The 16755-nt window shown below is 43.2% G+C and overlaps 1 protein-coding gene across 1 annotated transcript in view; it reads right to left on the reverse strand.

Moving 5' to 3' along the window:
• The window catches only part of LOC134370707 (E1A-binding protein p400-like), a 134094-nt gene that overhangs the window by 94825 nt on the left and 22514 nt on the right, over positions 1-16755 (reverse strand). Inside the window, 3 exon segments of the mRNA XM_063087720.1 lie at positions 245-435; positions 1304-1334; positions 5485-5535. Of these exon segments, the coding sequence (XP_062943790.1) occupies positions 245-435; positions 1304-1334; positions 5485-5535 (273 nt within the window).

A 16755-nucleotide genomic window follows, 5' to 3' on the forward strand; every position in this document is an offset into this window, starting at 1 on the left:
CTTTAAGTTTACTGGAAATGCATAAATCGTTAAAAAGCACAAACCACTGAGAACACTGTGGCAGGACAGCACTGTGGGTCTGGCGGGAACTCTGTTTCGGGAGGAGACCTGGGCAGGAAGTGGGGGGCTGGCTACACAGCCTGCAGGGGTGCACATGGAGCCAGCCAGGCAGGACAGGTGGGAGGGCTGCCAGTGGCTGCTGGGGGTTTCCTCAGGCTGGAGGCTGTGCTTGCGACTCTGTCACCTGCTGCTGGGAGGCCTGCAGAGGTGTTGTGGCAGAGACGCTGGCCGGGGGCAGCCTCCCAAGCAGCTGTGGCAGCAGGGTGTGCAAGCTGGTAGTGCTCTGCACAGGGGACCCTGTGGACGGGTTGTTCTGCTGCTGAGTCTGCTTCTGTCCCGTGTGCTGCACGGCCTGAGCAGTGGGGGACATTCCTCCTGCAAACACACAGAAAAATCAAACCCAGCCCTTCCAATATTTCCAAGAGTAAAAGAAAGTGACCTGATGAGATGAGGGATTTCACTGCTCCCCAAAATGGAATTACTTTCCCAGTGTCCATTGGCAGATGAATGGATAAACAAAATGTGGTCCAGCCATACAATGGAATATGATTCAGCCTTAAAAAGGAAGGCAATTCTGACACATGTTATAGCATGGATAAGCCTTGGAAACATGATGCTGAATGGAAGAAGCCACACACAAAAAGACAAGTACTGCATGATTCCCCTTATACGAGCCAAAAAGTAGTCAAAATTCTAGAGACAGAAAGTAGAAGAGAGGTTGCCAGGGGCTGAGGAGGAGAATGGGGAGTTATGTCTAATAGGGACAGGGTTTCAGTTTAGGAAGATGAGAAAGTTCTGGAGATGGACGGTGATAATGCCTGTACAACCATGTGAATGCACTGAATACACTGAAGTGCATACTTAAATGTAAAACAAAAAATAAACAAAAAACTTGAAGGACTAACACTTGAATTATCTTGAGGGGGAAACAGAGTTATAACACATGATCACAGATAGGTTTTTTTCAATCAGTTCTACCATAGTTATGCCAGCTCTAAAAGTTGTAAGAGTAGCTAATATAAAAGATTTTATTTTGTCTTTTACAACCCCAAACTGGTAATTTCTAGAATCCAAGCAGTGGCTCAACTCTTTCAATTTGGTCCCATCTTTCCTTCTCAAGCCCATTGTCCGGAGTTTCCTCTCTCTCCTCCCACTCAAGAAAACGGCCCAGAAGGTGAGGGAGGGCGCTCTGCAATAACACACAGTCACACTTTAATGGTCATGAGTCACAAGTTCAGCCCACCACTCTCCACGACTGGGAAGCCCAAGTATCTCTGTGGAGAGGGGGCATGCCCAGCCCATAGGCCACTCCACCTTGAGAGAAGATGCTACCAGGCCCAAGGGACCCAGCTCTGCCACCCACCTGCCCCTCCGCTGCCACTAGCCCCACTCCCATGTGGAGCCCACACTAAGGCAGCTCTGAACCTTCCTGCCTCGGGGCCTCTCACAGGAGCCCCTCTGCATGAGCACCTTCTCTACAGGGTCCACTTAAGAAATGCCTGCTCTCTGTCCCGGCAGCAGCTTGGGTGCCTCCACTTCCAGCATGGACTGCTAGTCACCTACTGCATGTCTCCACTACCAGGGAGTGACATGTGGACAAGTTCCCCAAGCCCCACCTTCTGTCCTACATGGGGCAGGGTGGGGCACAGGACATGCAAGGTCCTGCTCTCAGGGGGAAGGACAGGCACAAGTGCTCTGTAGACCACAAAAGAGAGCCACTCTGCTCTCAGTCAGGGCTTTGGGTCAGCAAAGGCCTCCCTGAGGAGGGGACAGTGGAGCCAAGAACTGAATGAAGACAAAGAACCAGTCATGGGGCAATTGGGGAAAATGCAAAGAACATCTGTTCACCATCTCTGCCTTCTCAGTCCTTGGCATCAGCAAGTGCTCCACATTTGTCAAATGGATCCACAGACATCATCAACTACTTCCCCAAATGAGCACAGACACTTGTTTGTTTGTTATGGTGTTTTATCATAGACCAGTTTCCATGGGTCTCTAGGCACAGATTTACATGTATGTGTATATATTCCAATTTAAGTATTTTCTGATACATGCTTTCCTTAAAATTGCAGTACATTCTATTAGCAAGGCAAACTTCTAAAACTTTAAAGTTTGCTATTAAATTTGTCGGATATGTTCATTTCTTAGTATGATACTTACAACATAATACTGTGCTAAGCACTTTGCAGATATAATAGCATTTAATCCTCATAACAAACTTAAGAAGTGCATGCTATTGTTGTTCCAATTTTACAGATCTGACAAGTGAGGCTGGTGTGGCATGTAGCAAGGGGTAGAACAGTTTACTCTGGAGCCCACACTTTGAAGCATTATAGCATGCTGCCTACAGAACAAATGAAATAGCGTCCCATAAAAACACTCTGCAACTGTTTAAAAATAACTATAGAAATAGTTTCAGAAATTACCATTATAGAGAAAATAAGAATGTTCTACTTAGAAATTAGGAAAATACATTAAATTCTCAATGGTTTGGTTTTATATCAATTGTAGGATAAATTCTAAGCCCGCACAAACACCATTGGCCTGTCCACATGGCTGGGTGGACAAAATAGGCACAAAGGCTCAATTTTCCAGAAGACAATGGACACTGGACAGAGTCTATAGTGTCCCCAAGGCCCAGATGGCCCCCAGGCCACAACTCCTGCACCACACTGGCAGGTGCTTCAGTGTGCAGGTACCTTGTGCTGTTGGCATTAGCTGGAGAGGAACTCCCGACATCGCACCTGGCTGCTGGTCATGCACCCCAGGACAGCTCGCATCTAGTCAAGGTCTCTTAGGAGAATCTATGACAGCAAATTCTAAGCACAGCACAAGATAGTGAGCCAGACTCTGTCGTCACGCCAAGCTAGCCCTGTTTTCACTAGACATGCAGGACACTATTGTGTCACTGAACACACAAGTCTAAGACTACCATGGGGGAGGGAGGCAGCCACAGGGGTTGGGGAGGGCCACTGGGCTATTCATGGGCTGGATAAACTAAAGCTCTCGAGACCACCCACTGTGGGATTACACACTCCCCGAGGACCCTGATATCAAATGGTGACTGCTGATCAGGACAGCTGGCGTGAGCACACTAATATTCTGGCCAGTCTTCTACATGCTGGCTCGACAGGGAAGTACCCTGAGAGCAGAGCTGTGGGGTGCCCCACAGCTAGTGTTGCTGCCCCAAGCCTGCAGTGTGCCAACCACCCATGCCCCCAGCAGCTGGTGCAATCACTCATTGTAAGCAAGACCCTCCTGAGCCATAGAGCTATTTACCACACACTTGTTGATTGACTTAAAGCAAAGTTGGGAAATATAAGGCTACAAGGGCCTACAGAGCTTTACTTTATTTGCTCGCTTAATGCTGGTTTATTCCCAAGTAACTGCTGGTGCCAGCATCTTCTGCCTCTTAAATGCTTCTATTTGGGGCCAGCCCGTGGCGCACTCGGGAGAGTGCAGCACTTGGGAGCACAGCGGCTCTCCCGCCGTGGGTTCAGATCCTATATAGGAATGGCCCGTTCGCTCATTGGCTGAGCGCAGTGCCACCACGAAGCCAAGGGTTGCGATCCCCTTACCGGTCACAAAAAGACAAAAAAAAAAAAAAAAAATGCTTCTATTTCCATGGAATTCACATTTCCAGGTACTGGAGTCCCTGTGTGTATTTGCAATTAGAAAACAAAAATTACACAAGTGTAAATGTGCATCAACTTAGGTCACACTGATTTTAAAAGAGTATCTCTCCACTATGTCTTCAATTTCTAGAACAAAGAATAAGGTATCACAGCTTAGAGCTATCAGCCAATGATTATAAATCCCGAAAAACTCCAGGTTAGCCTTTGAATTTGACAGAAAGGAAAAACAACTATTATCATTTGTTTAGCACTTTTCTGTTTATCATTTGCTAAAGACAGTACAATAGAATTAGGCTTCAGAAGTAATACCTGGATAAGAAATGTAAGTTATCGCAACCAACAAAAAGTGTAAGAATCAAAACATCAGAGATATTAATGTTAAAACTAAATCCAGAGCTTAGAAAAACAGTTGTATAAACTAATGTAAAAATGATGTTAAAATATTTCTTGAAAAAAAACAAAGCTTTAAGCTCATAATGTAACTTTAACAAAGAACTTAAAAGAAAGCTCAGGTGTTCTGGATGGCAAAATCAAGCCCCTCTTCACTTTCAAACAAAGTCTTAGTAATCAGTGAACAATGTGAAAAGAAAAACTAGGAACATAAATGTTTACTGAGTAGAAAGCAAAGAGATTTGGGTTTTGTAAAGTTTACCATATGTGAAGACATTTTTTATAAAACCAACTCTTGACTGAAATAGAACAAAACAATGCAGAACACCACAAAGGGCGTGACAGGAGAATCTGAAATGTTCTGAAGGTATTTCACTTCTGTGTGCTTGAGATGAGGCAGAGTAAACCTTTCCTTGCAAAGTGCAGCCTCGTCTGTGGGGGGCTGCATTCTGCATGCTGCAATGGTCACTTCTCGGACACGTTCCCTCAGACATATCTATGAAGAGGCTGATTCATAATCACCTGCATCAAAGCAATCCGGGCATTTATAAATATACTGGTCATTATTTTTGAGATGTGAAATGTGTATTGATCCTTAGGCATTATTTGTTTCAATATCCCTATATTTGAGGCCCTTCCTCAAGCAGAACATTAAGTTTCAGAGACTGATAGAGAATGGAGATTCACACATGTTCACAGTGAAAACCAGCCTGGCTATTTCAGTGACATGTCAGAGCACTGCAATGGGCTGACTTTCAGAAACAGCAAAATTCCTGGAAAAGATAGTGAAAAAAAAAATACTTTGCCTATAAAATTAGATAACTATGTTTCTTTAACTCATTTAGGTGCTAAAGGAAATTGTTGAGTCCAGTATGTGAACATATCACTGAGATGCTGGGCCAAATTGGGCACCTGGGCCAGATCCACCCTCTCAATGAGAAGGGCAGGTCACAGCCCCACTGCTGCTCGTCCAGAGGTGACAGTGCAGGTGTTGGGCCCACTGTGGCTGTGGTGGCTGAAGGTGTGTCCCAACCAAAGCTCATGTTGAAGCTTAATCCCTAATGTGGTATTTAAAAGGTGGGGCCTTTAAGAGGTAAATGGATTAATCCATTCATAGATTAATGGGTTACCAGGGTGCAGAATGGTGGCACTACGAAAAGAGGAAGGAGCACATGGGCACACTCTTGCCCTCTCACCATGTGATGCCCTGGCCGCCTGAAGACTCTGCAGAGTCCCCACTAGGAAGAAGGGCCTCACCAGATACACCCCTCAACCTTGGACTTCCCAGCCTCCAAAACTGTAAGAAATAAATTCCATTTCTTTATAAATTACCCAGTTTCTGGTATTCTGTTATAAGCAACAGAAAACGAACTAAGACAGCAGCTCTGGCACCACTCACGTGACCTTGTGTGAGCGCTCGAAGCTTGGTCTCCAGTCCCTGCTGCTGGCTCTGGGAGCCAAGAGCAAAACAGACCGCCCTGGCAAGAGGAATTCTTCACAGAAGGAGCAAGGGATTGTAAATAACTGGACAATAATTTAGCCTCGGGTTTGGGCCCAAGCCCAAGCAAGTAACAAAAGGTGTGCATTCGTCTAGAGCCAACTGTTCCTGCTCCTTCCTACCAGCCTGCCCCAGACTGGCTGAAGAGCACCCTTGCACAGTATCAACTACACCGTCTTCTTGCCAACAACGTCTAACCTGAATCTGACAATGAGGAAACAGTCAGAAAAATCCATGTTGTGACAACTATAAAGAGCAACTGGACCAGCTCTTCAGAAGCATCAGTGTTGTGCAAGAGACACAGCCATACCAGTGGGCAGCCCTGCTGGAGGTGGCCACCGCACACTGGGCACAGCACTCTGTGACTTGCATGGAAAATACGTACACCTACCCAGGGCATTGTGAGACAGCTGGAAATTTTGAATATCGCTGTATCAGTTTGACAGGTGTGGTAACAGCAGGAGAGCAGGCTTGCTGTTACAGGAGATGCATAATACTCAGAAGTGAACCATCGTGACGTCTACAACTTTAAAATGGTGCAGGAGAAAGAGTGTGTAGATAGATAGAAAACATGAATACTGAAAAATACTAACAACTACTGACTCTAGCATTTGCTGTACTATTCTTTTAACAATTCCTATACATTTGAAATTTTTCAAAGTAACAAATTGGGGAAAATACTCATAATGCTCTAGTATATGAAAAGAAACAGTTATAGAAAGTTTGACTTCAAAATATACTCTATCAATTTAAAGTTGAAATAAAAATCTTATAAGTGTTTTCTACAAAAAAATCTGTATACATATAAACACGTGTAAATAAATTAAAATTGTGTTTCACACCTTCCTATAATATTTTTAGACACATTTCATAAAGAGATCACTACAAACATGAATTATATTTAACACTCCTGGACAATTTAAGCACCTAATGAGTATTCCACACATCTTGGCACTTTGCTGAAAGCAGTTTAGAGATGTATTATGCAACACCTCATGTTATTTCTAATATTTTCTAAGTTATGTTCTAAGAAGACTCAAGAGCAGAAACTCTGGAATGTAATTTCTTTTGTATCTGCTACAATGTAGATCACTGAAGAAGTGCTGGAAAAAAGTGAATAAACTGAAAACTGGGGCTACCTAAATGCTTCCTTAATATAGATAATAATCAATTTACAAAAATTAAAGAAAATTCACCTTTCCCATCACTAGTGGGTTTAGAGAATCACATCAAACTTGACTTGAGTTCTCAACATGAAGAACATGAACGTGTGTTGAGTCCACACCCTCCCCAGGCCACCTGATGGCCCAGCCCCGCCTGTGGGATTCTGCTTGTGTTGTCAGAGCCTTGCTTACTACTTTGAATTAAAGTTGTATTTTTTTTAAATGCTTCTTCCCCCACCAGTCAATTTTGTACCATAAACAGTGCCAGCTGATTGACTGAATGTTAAAACTTTGAATGTCTCCACCTATATGTACATATGTACTCAGGACATATTTTTCTATTACACTATAAAGTATACAGCATACCTATTAGGATAGCTACTATCAAAAGATAAAAAATAACAAGTGTTAGTGAAGAAGAGGAGAAATTGGAACCCATGTGCACTGTTTGTGGGAAGGAAATGGTGCAGTTGCTGTGGAAACAGTGCGGAGGTTCCTCAAAAAATTAAACAGAATTACCATATGATCCAGCAATTCCACTTCTGGGTATATACCTAAAATAACTGAAAGCAGGGACTCAAAGAGGTATTTGTACATCCATGTTCACAGAAGCATTACTCACAATAACTAAAACATGGAAGCAGCGCAAGTGACTATCGAGAGATGAATAAATAACCACAACGTAGTCTATACATACCACAAAATATTATTCAGCCTTAAAAGGGAAGGAAATTCTGACACCTGCTAAAACATGGATAAACCTTGAAAACTTTATGCTAAGTGAATAGACAGAAAAGGACAAGTGCTGTATGTTTCCACTTCCAGGAGGTCCCTAGAGTCATGAGACCCATAGAGACAGAAAGTGGAATGGTGGCTGGGGGAGGGGAATGGGGAGTCATTGTTTAATGGGGACAGGGTTTCGGTTTGTGAAGATGGAGTTCTGGAGATGGATGGTGGGGACGGCTGCACAACAGTGTGAATGTGCTTACTGCCACTGGATTGTATACTTTAAAATGGCTAACATAGTAAATTTTATGTTATGTATATTTTACCACAATCTTTTAAAAAATTGTTTAAATATATAAGAATGTGATAACTGAGTTGCAGTTTCCAGGTACTTACTCATATTCTGAAATCTAAAATCATCATTTTTTGCTACATCACCCCTAAAATATATTTAAAGTACAAACTCACATTAACAAGAAAATAATTTAGAAAATGCGCTTTTTTTAAAAGCAAACAAAGAAGAGGGAAGAGAAAGGAGAAAAGTCTATCACAAAGAGGCCACAATCATATAAAAATTTTTAAAAGGAAATATATCAGAAAAGTAAATACAAATAAAAAACATTCAAGCAGAAAAGTTAAAAGAACCAATGATCAGAGACAAACACTTTTAAATTTCAGCAACAGTAGGGAAAAATGTAACACAATTCATGCATTAAAGCTAAAAGACTTCACAAAGTCTTCTCAATATGCATTTTTTAACTACAGAGGATGGACTCTAGGAAAATTTCTGGATTCTTCAGAGAATACCAAATCCCTGGATCTGAGTGAGGAAAAGTTTGGGATAAGGCCATATCGTAGAACCACTGAGAAGTACCCAAACTGGCTGCTGCAGGGATGGAAAAGCTGCAGAAAAGCTTGGCAGAAGCTGGGTTGCTATAGCAATGGGAGTCCAGCTCTGCCCATCCTTTCCCGTCATGATCTTCACCTGAGAGGAAACAGTTGGAGGGAAGGCAGGAAAAGAGAAGATAATTTTTAAACTTTTTCACAGTCGATTGATAACCCGCCTTTCACTTCAACGTGGGACACCTCACTGAAGAGAGTGCCTCATGCAGTGGCCGCCGTGTCACCACAGCTGAGCACAGGGGAACACGCTATTTGCTGCAGTAAATGACTCACATGGGGGCTAGAAGGAGTCGATCTAGTCCTGGGCACTGAGAGCTTTCTCTTAAATCCAGTTTAAATCTTCGGGTTGTGGCTGGCAGATAACAACAGCTCAGCACAACAGACCGTCTTTACAAATGAAAGACTGTACGGTTACAAGCAATGGGCCACAGCTCAGAGCAATCAGCCCTGAGGGAGCAGGGTCTGCAAGGGACTGGGGAGGACATGCGGAGGGAGGAGGGGACAGGAGAGAATGACAAAAACATACTTGGATAAAGCAGAATGACAAGTTAATCTGCATACACATTAACACATGTGTTAGAGTAAAAAAAATGAAAGAATCTTTCAAGAGAAATTAACTGCTTTCAGTCCAGGCATTCAAAGAGAACATACCCTTGAAATTGAATGAACTCAAAGTCAAACAGCACTTTACATCTTGAAAGTTCACAGATGGAAACACAAAAAAATAGTTCTTCCGGCTAAATATGTCTAGAAGGCTAACTGTAAACAAACACACATCATCATAAATAATAAAATCCAAACTTCAATATTTATCGGTCTCTTGAAAGGAATTTACATTCTAAAAGTAATCAAATAAAGAAGATGGTAAATTTTATGTTCTGTGTAATTTACAATTAATTTTTAAGAAATCAAGTAAGTTAACTCTGTAATTAAGTGTGCTTGAATACAATGCTCAAACATTTGTCATTCTTTCAGGAACCTGCAATATAATTGCTAATCAATATGTCTAAAACGGCTGACATTGGCTAAATGTCTTAATTTTAGTAGGAACTTCAGTTCAAATAGGAGGTACTGAAGCCTTTAACCTTAATCCAAAAGGAGAGAACACTACTGTAAAAATGGGAATTTTTTGGCATTCAGCAGTCTGGGGGGTAATGCAGCAGTGCTGGAGTGGAAGGAGATTGTGAGCTTTGGACGCCACCATGGACACCCACATGTGAGCGTGGACAAGTTTCTGCCTGAAGGGCACGGGTGGGGCCAAGTCACCCAAAACGGAAGATAAACTGTTAGCAGAGTTCTCTCCTTCAAAATATAAGTCTTCTCATAGAAATTTAAAATACCGAAATTAAATATGGAGTACTGGCCAGCCACCAAATAAATAAATAAATATTACAGAATAGTTTACTATTATTAAAAAGTTTAAAAGAGATTTAAAGGCACCACTCTCCTGATACTTACAATTTCTGGTACACTAACTACAAATATATCACTCAAAGGTATCAATGGGAAAATTCTACTATATTGAGAAGCAAAATTAGGAAAACATACTGAAGACATGAGAATAAGATTTAACACATTAATGAAGGTCTACACACTAACTTCTAGAACACTGTTGAAAATTTCCTGAAAACTCAATTTAATGATTTTTAATGTTTCAAATATATATAAACATAATTTGTTCAATGGTTTAAAAAGTGTGTTTTTTACTTGCACCAATTCCCCAAGTAAATAACTCATAGGCAAATTTACCTAATTTAGTTTAAATAATTTGGTTGAAATCAATAATTAATAGCCCCCAAGTATTTTACAACTCTAATGAAGTTTGATAACAGAGATGATATCAATAGACTTAAAATAGACAACAGGAACTAGGAAGGAGAATAACATTATGTAGAAGAAAATAGTCATTTAGAAATATGAATGTTAGTAAACTTCAAACATTGTCCTGTAAAACAATGGTAAAATATGAACCCCTAAGATGCTAGTCAGGTTCTTTAAAAATTTGTTGCTATTATTTAGAAGTAAACTTTAATACAAGAACTAACTTACTATTAGTATGTCTATCAAAGCTCTCATAATGTTTATCTTCAGTATTTCTTTTTTCTCAAAAAAGAAAGTCATACTTGACTTTCTGAGTAGAGCTTCTGCTTATCCCATGAGATCTGAAGGATGCGGTACTCTAGTGGCCACTTAGTTCAAAACAGTTCATAATTTCCATGAAGATATTATTCTCATCGACCCACGAATTCCTTAGAAGTGAGTTTCTTATTTCCAAATGTAGCAGATTTTTAAAATAATTGTTTTCCAATTGTATTGCATTATGGGCAAAGGATGGTTCATCTGTGATAGATTTTTTAGATTTTATTGAGGTTTCCAATGGGGGTGTCAATTTACAAAAAATGTCCTTGTATATTTTTTAAAAATTATTCTTTTTGTTGAAAGTTTTTACACATACTCACATGTATAAATGTACACATGAATGTTATATACAGTCAAACAGGACCATTTGTGTTGTTACTTTGTGTTGTTCACATGTTCTACATCTTTACAATTATTTTATTTACTCGATTTATTATTTGCTGAGAGAAATGCTAAAATCTCCTGTGGATTTAAGAATTCCCCTCTTGAAATTAAGTAAATTTTTGCTCTCTATATCCTGAGTGTAACTTACACCTGTAATGTATGCAAAAACACTGACATGGAGATCCTGGCAGCTCGGACTGCAGCAGCTACAAGGGTGAGCTGTGGGTGCCAGTACTCTGCATGGCACAGCCGCTGGGGAAGGTGAACATGGTGGCACTTTGCAGAGGCTCATGTGTGAAACAGCACTGGGAGAATAGAGGGCTGTGAAAGAGGGAGCTGCTAGAGGCCCTAGCTCCATATGGGGGCCCCAGAACCACCTCCGTAAATGGTAGGAAGCTGAACACATCTTTAAAACAGCTATCAGGTCACAATGACAGTGATTTTGACTTAAGAGTAAAATGTCTAGGATGCTGCGTAAAGATGATAAACTCTGGGAAAGCAGGCAAGAGAGTATGCCAAAAACACCACTTCTGCACCAGTGGCCCCACACAGCCACCACCACTGTCACAGCTGCTGCAAAAATGGCTCGAGGACTCCAATCAAGATGTCAAAATAGACGGTACCCAGCATCACCCTCTCCCACAATCAACCAATTTACAACTATTAAAAAGCAACAACTGCCAAGCTGGGGCCACTAGAGCTCAGGTGAAGAGGAGGAGAGACCTACAGAGTTTATGAAGGCAGGAGAAAACACAATGAGAAAGAAAGGACCACTCCAACCATTTCAAGCCCCAACCACTTCAGGGCTGGCCCTGCTGAGCACACAGAGCAAGAGATGGCAAAAGCCACTGCTGTGCCCTCTGCATGAAGTGCTTGGAGACTGCAGTGGAGAAGAGGACCACTAACAGGTTCCCGTGGACCCACACAGGAGTGAGGGGCCACATAGAAATGAAAAAAGGAGCCACTCAGAAGCCAGTGAGTCATCGCAAGAGACCAGCATGACCTGCCCTATGGGAAGTGTTTGGAGTGCAGGGGGTGGGGGAGATAGGCCCAAAGGGGGATCACTGGTGCACAGCATAGACAGCTGATCTGCCCTCCAAGCAGCACAGGACCACTCAGTGGAGACCGGTCAGAAACATAGAAGTGCAGGGGGTGCAGTTTGCTGAAAAGACTCAGGCCCAGACCAGGTTTCCACGCAACCCAGATGTACCAGACCTCACAAGATCCAGAAGTATATACAAGGTCAAGAGTTAAACCCTGAGCTGTACAAAAAGCCATCCACAGAGAATCAGCAGCAAAGCAGCAATTTAGCTGAACCACAAGGCTCAAGTGCTAGACCCACAGGAAGTTCTCTCATTTTAGAAGTAAGTAAAGGACAACAAATTAGCTCCCGTGCAGATTTAAGTGGTGGGAACAGCAAATAATCTAACATAGAAGTGAAAGAAAAAACAAATACTCACAGACCAGAGACAAAGTTCTGATATTAACCAGTAAAGGTCTAACACCACCAAAGAACACCTATAAAACCTAGAAAGACTAGAAGCCCCCCAAGTACCCAAGCCAGGGTGAGGGGAGGGCCAAGGGCTTCAGCCAAACCCCTCCGATGTCAGCATCCAGCCCAGTGACAACCACCAGGCTGCTGTCAGAAGTGCCCCGGGCTCCTGAACTGGGGCAGTAGGGGGCCAAGGGCCTCAGCTGTGCACCCGCCCCCCGAGGGTCTGCATCCAGCCCAGCAACAACTACCAAGGCAACACCAGAAGCACCCCGGGCTCCTGAGCTGGGGTGGTGGGGCCTGAGGGCCTCAGCCACATCCCGTCAATGTCTACATCCAGTCTAGCAATGACTACCAAACCACTGCTGGAAGCCCCCTGGGGTCCCGTGACAGAATGAGAGGGGTGCCATGTGTCTCGACCATGCCCCACCTTCCCTTTCTCCTCTTCCACCCTGTCTCCCTCCCCTGTCCCCTCTACCCCTCCCCCAACTACTCTGCAACATCTTACAGTGTAAAAAAAAAAAAATAATAATAATAAATAGCTCTTTCTCTGCTCTCTCTGCTTCCACCATCTTGCAATGTGAGACTCCTGGTCACTGTTGCTACCCAGATGGACTTTGGACTTCCCAGCCTCAGAAACTAACAGATTTAAATGACCAGCACCATAGGACTATAAATACCCAACTTCCTGACCTTCAAAAGCCACCTGAAGAAACATTGCTTCAGAAGTTTAATCAACTAGTAAGAAGTGGTTTGTAGGACTTCCGGTCAAGATGGTGAAATAGACAGTCCCTAGCGTCACTTTCTCCCACAAATCAACTGATTTAAACTATAAAAACATAACATCAAGTGCATACGGAATGGGGAGACGTCCAGCGGGGGAGGCAGAAGCTCCGCGGAGACCACATGCCCTGCAGGGCCGCCGTTACACAATCCAGCAGATAGGCTTCACCGCCGCCACCTGGCTCCATTCCCAGCCTGGCCCAGTGTGCACAGAGTGGGGAGATGTCCGGCAGGGGGAGGCGGAGGCTCCGCAGAAACCACACACCCTGTGGGGCTGCCACTGCATGATCCAACAGGTAGGCTTCACTGCAGGCACCCGGCTCCACTCCCAGCCTGGCCTAGTGCGCATGGAGCAGGGAGACATCCGGCAGGGGAGGCGGGAACTCCATGGGGACCACACCACTGCCACATGATCCAACAGCCCAGCCCGGTGCGTATGGAGCACAGAGAGAGCCAGCAGGGGAGGTAGAAGCTCCAAAGAGTCCACACACCCTGTGGGGGTGCCGCCGCTGTGCAATCCGGCAGCAGGTAGGCTTCACTGCCGCCACCCAGCACCATCCCAAGCCCAGGCTAGCGCACATGGAGCAGGGGGACATCCAGCAAGGGAAGGGGAAGCTCTGCAGAGACCACAAGCTCTGTGGTGCCTCTGTGCATCCCAGCAGCCTGGCCCAGAGTGCACGGAACAGGGAGAAGTCCAGCACGGGAGGTGGAATCTCAGCAGAGACCACACACCCTGCGGTACCGCCCCGTGACCCAGCAGCCCAGCCGAGTACAAGCTGACCAGAGAGGTGGCTCCCCAGAGAGGCCCAAGACCTGAGGCAACCACACACACAAGGCACTAGTGGCCAACTGAGCAGTCACTGAGGTAGCCATACCAAATTGGCAACCACACCAACATCTTAGTCAGACAATAGTGTCAAAACTGTGGACTGTGAAACCCCCAGTCACAATGAATAAACATCAAAGAAAAGATACCAGAAATACGAAAAATCAAGAAAGTACACCACCAAAGGGTAATAAATCTCAAGCTCTAGATCCTATAGAAAAAGAAGCCCTTGAAATGACTGACAAGGAATTTCGAGTGATAATTCTAAGGAAACTGAATGAGATACAAGAAAACTCAGCTAGACATCACGATGAAACGAGGAAAAATATACAGGACCTGAAAGAAGAAATGTACAAGGAAATCAATGCCGTGAAAAAAAATGTAACAGAACTTGCCAAACTGAAGAATTTATTCAGTGAAATAAAAAACACAATGGAGAGTTTAACCAGCAGGCTTGCAGAAATTGAAGAGAGAACCTCTGAACTTGAAGATGGGCTGTTTGAAATAACACAGCAGACAAAAGAAAAAGAAAAAAGAATGAAAGGCATTGAAGAAAATCGGAGAGAGGTATCAGACAACCTTAAGCGCTCAAATATCCGAGTCATGGGTATTCCAGAAGGGGAGGAAAATGGAGATTGCACTGAAAACATATTCAACAAAATAGTGGCAGAAAACTTCCCAAGTATAGGAAAAATCACAGACCTTCAGATCTAGGAAGCTCAATGATCTCCAAACATATTAAACCCAAAAAGGCCTTCTCCAAGACATGTCATAGTCAAATTGGCAAAACTCAGAGACAAAGAGAGAATCTTAAAAGCTGCAAGACAGAGGAGCGTCAAATCACCTATAAGGGAGCCCCAATCAGGCTAACATCAGACTTTTCATCACAAACTCTAAAAGCTAGAAAGGAATGGGATGATATATTCAAAATACTAAAAGACAGAGACTGCCAGCCAAGAATACTCTACCCTGCAAGGCTAACCTTTGGAAATGAAGGGCAAATAGTATATTTCGCAGACAAACAAAAACTGTGGGAGTTCACCACCACAGGACCACCCTTACAAGAAATTCTCAAGGGAGTACTGGGTTTGGTTCCTGAAAAATAACTACCACTGCCATAAAAACCCAAGAAAAATCTAAACCCTCTGGTATAATAAAAATGGCATTCATGAAGAGAAAACAAACACAAAGGCTATCTACAACCCAAGGAACCAACAAACACAGAAACCAAACAGTAAATCAGAAAGCAAGGAACAAAAGACACCTAAGACAACCAAACAACCAATAAAATGCTAGGAATAAATCAACACCTTTCAATAACAACTCTTAATGTAAAAGGCTTAAATTCCCCAATCAAAAGACACAGACTGGCTGACTGGATCAAAAAGCAGGACCCAACTATATGCTGCCTACAAGAGACCCACCTCACCCATAAAGATTCACACAGACTAAGAGTGAAAAGATGGAAAAAGATTTACCATGCAAACAGAAAAGAAAAACAAGCTGGAGTAGCTATTCTTATATCTGACAAAATAGACTTTAAACTAAAAACCATAAAAAGAGACAATGAGGGACACTACTTAATGATAAAAGGATTGATCCATCAAGAAGACATAACAATCATAAATATGTACGCACCCAATGTTGGAGCAGCCTGATTTATAAAACAAAATCTATTAGACCTAAAGAAGGAAATAGACACTAATACCATAATAGCAGGGGACCTGAACACCCCACTGTCAATATTAGACAGATCATCTAGGCAAAGAATCAGTAGAGAAACACAAGATCTAAACAAGACTCTAGCCAATTGGAATTGGCAGATATCTACAGAACATTCCACCCAACAACCTCAGAATATTCATTCTTCTCATCAGCACATGGATCATTCTCCAGGATAGATCACATATTAGGTCACAAATCAAGTCTCAACAAATTCAAAAAAAATTGGAATTATCCCATGTATTTTCTCAGACCACAATGGATTAAAATTCGAAATCAATAACAAATGAAATTCTGGAAACTATACCAACACATGGAAATTAAACAGCATTCTACTTAATGACATATGGGTCCAAGAAGAAATCAAGCAGGAAATCAAAAAATTTATTGAAACTAATGAAAATAATGATACATCATACCAAAACCTGTGGGATACTGCAAAAGCAGTACTAAGGGGGAAATTTATTGCATTAAAGGCCCACCTCAGAAGAATGGAAAGATGGCAAGTGAACAACCTAACACTTCACCTTAAAGAACTAGAAAAACAAGAACAATCCAAACCTAAAGTTAGCAGACAGAAAAAAAATCATTAAGATCAGAGCAGAACTGAATGGAATTGAAACACAAAAAACAATACAAAAGATCAATGAGGAACCCGTAGGCCGGGGCCGCGCTGAAGGCGGCCAGCTGCCCTATTCAGGATTCGAGAATTCAGGCCGGCATTAAAGAAGATTCCTGGGAGCACCTGAGCCGTGCCGTGACTGAACAGCCCGAGGCGGCAGCGGCCGAGAACAGGGAAGGCGGCAAACCAGAGGCAGAGAGTGAGCACCTGACCTGGCACAACCCTGTGAGTGACCCCTGGACCAGCCCTGTTTGGGGGGCTGACGCCCACCCGGCTCCTGCCTGCATCACCGGGTTACTCACCGCCCCGGGGCTGCCTCCATTTTCCCAGGTGCTTGCAGCTCCGCCCGGCTCAGCCATCACTGAGCCTTCCCACTTGCTTGGCCCGGCGCAGGGCTTTCCAGAGCCTGTGG

Source organism: Cynocephalus volans, chromosome 2 (genome assembly GCF_027409185.1).
Source record: "Cynocephalus volans isolate mCynVol1 chromosome 2, mCynVol1.pri, whole genome shotgun sequence".
Taxonomy (NCBI): Eukaryota; Metazoa; Chordata; class Mammalia; order Dermoptera; family Cynocephalidae; genus Cynocephalus; species Cynocephalus volans.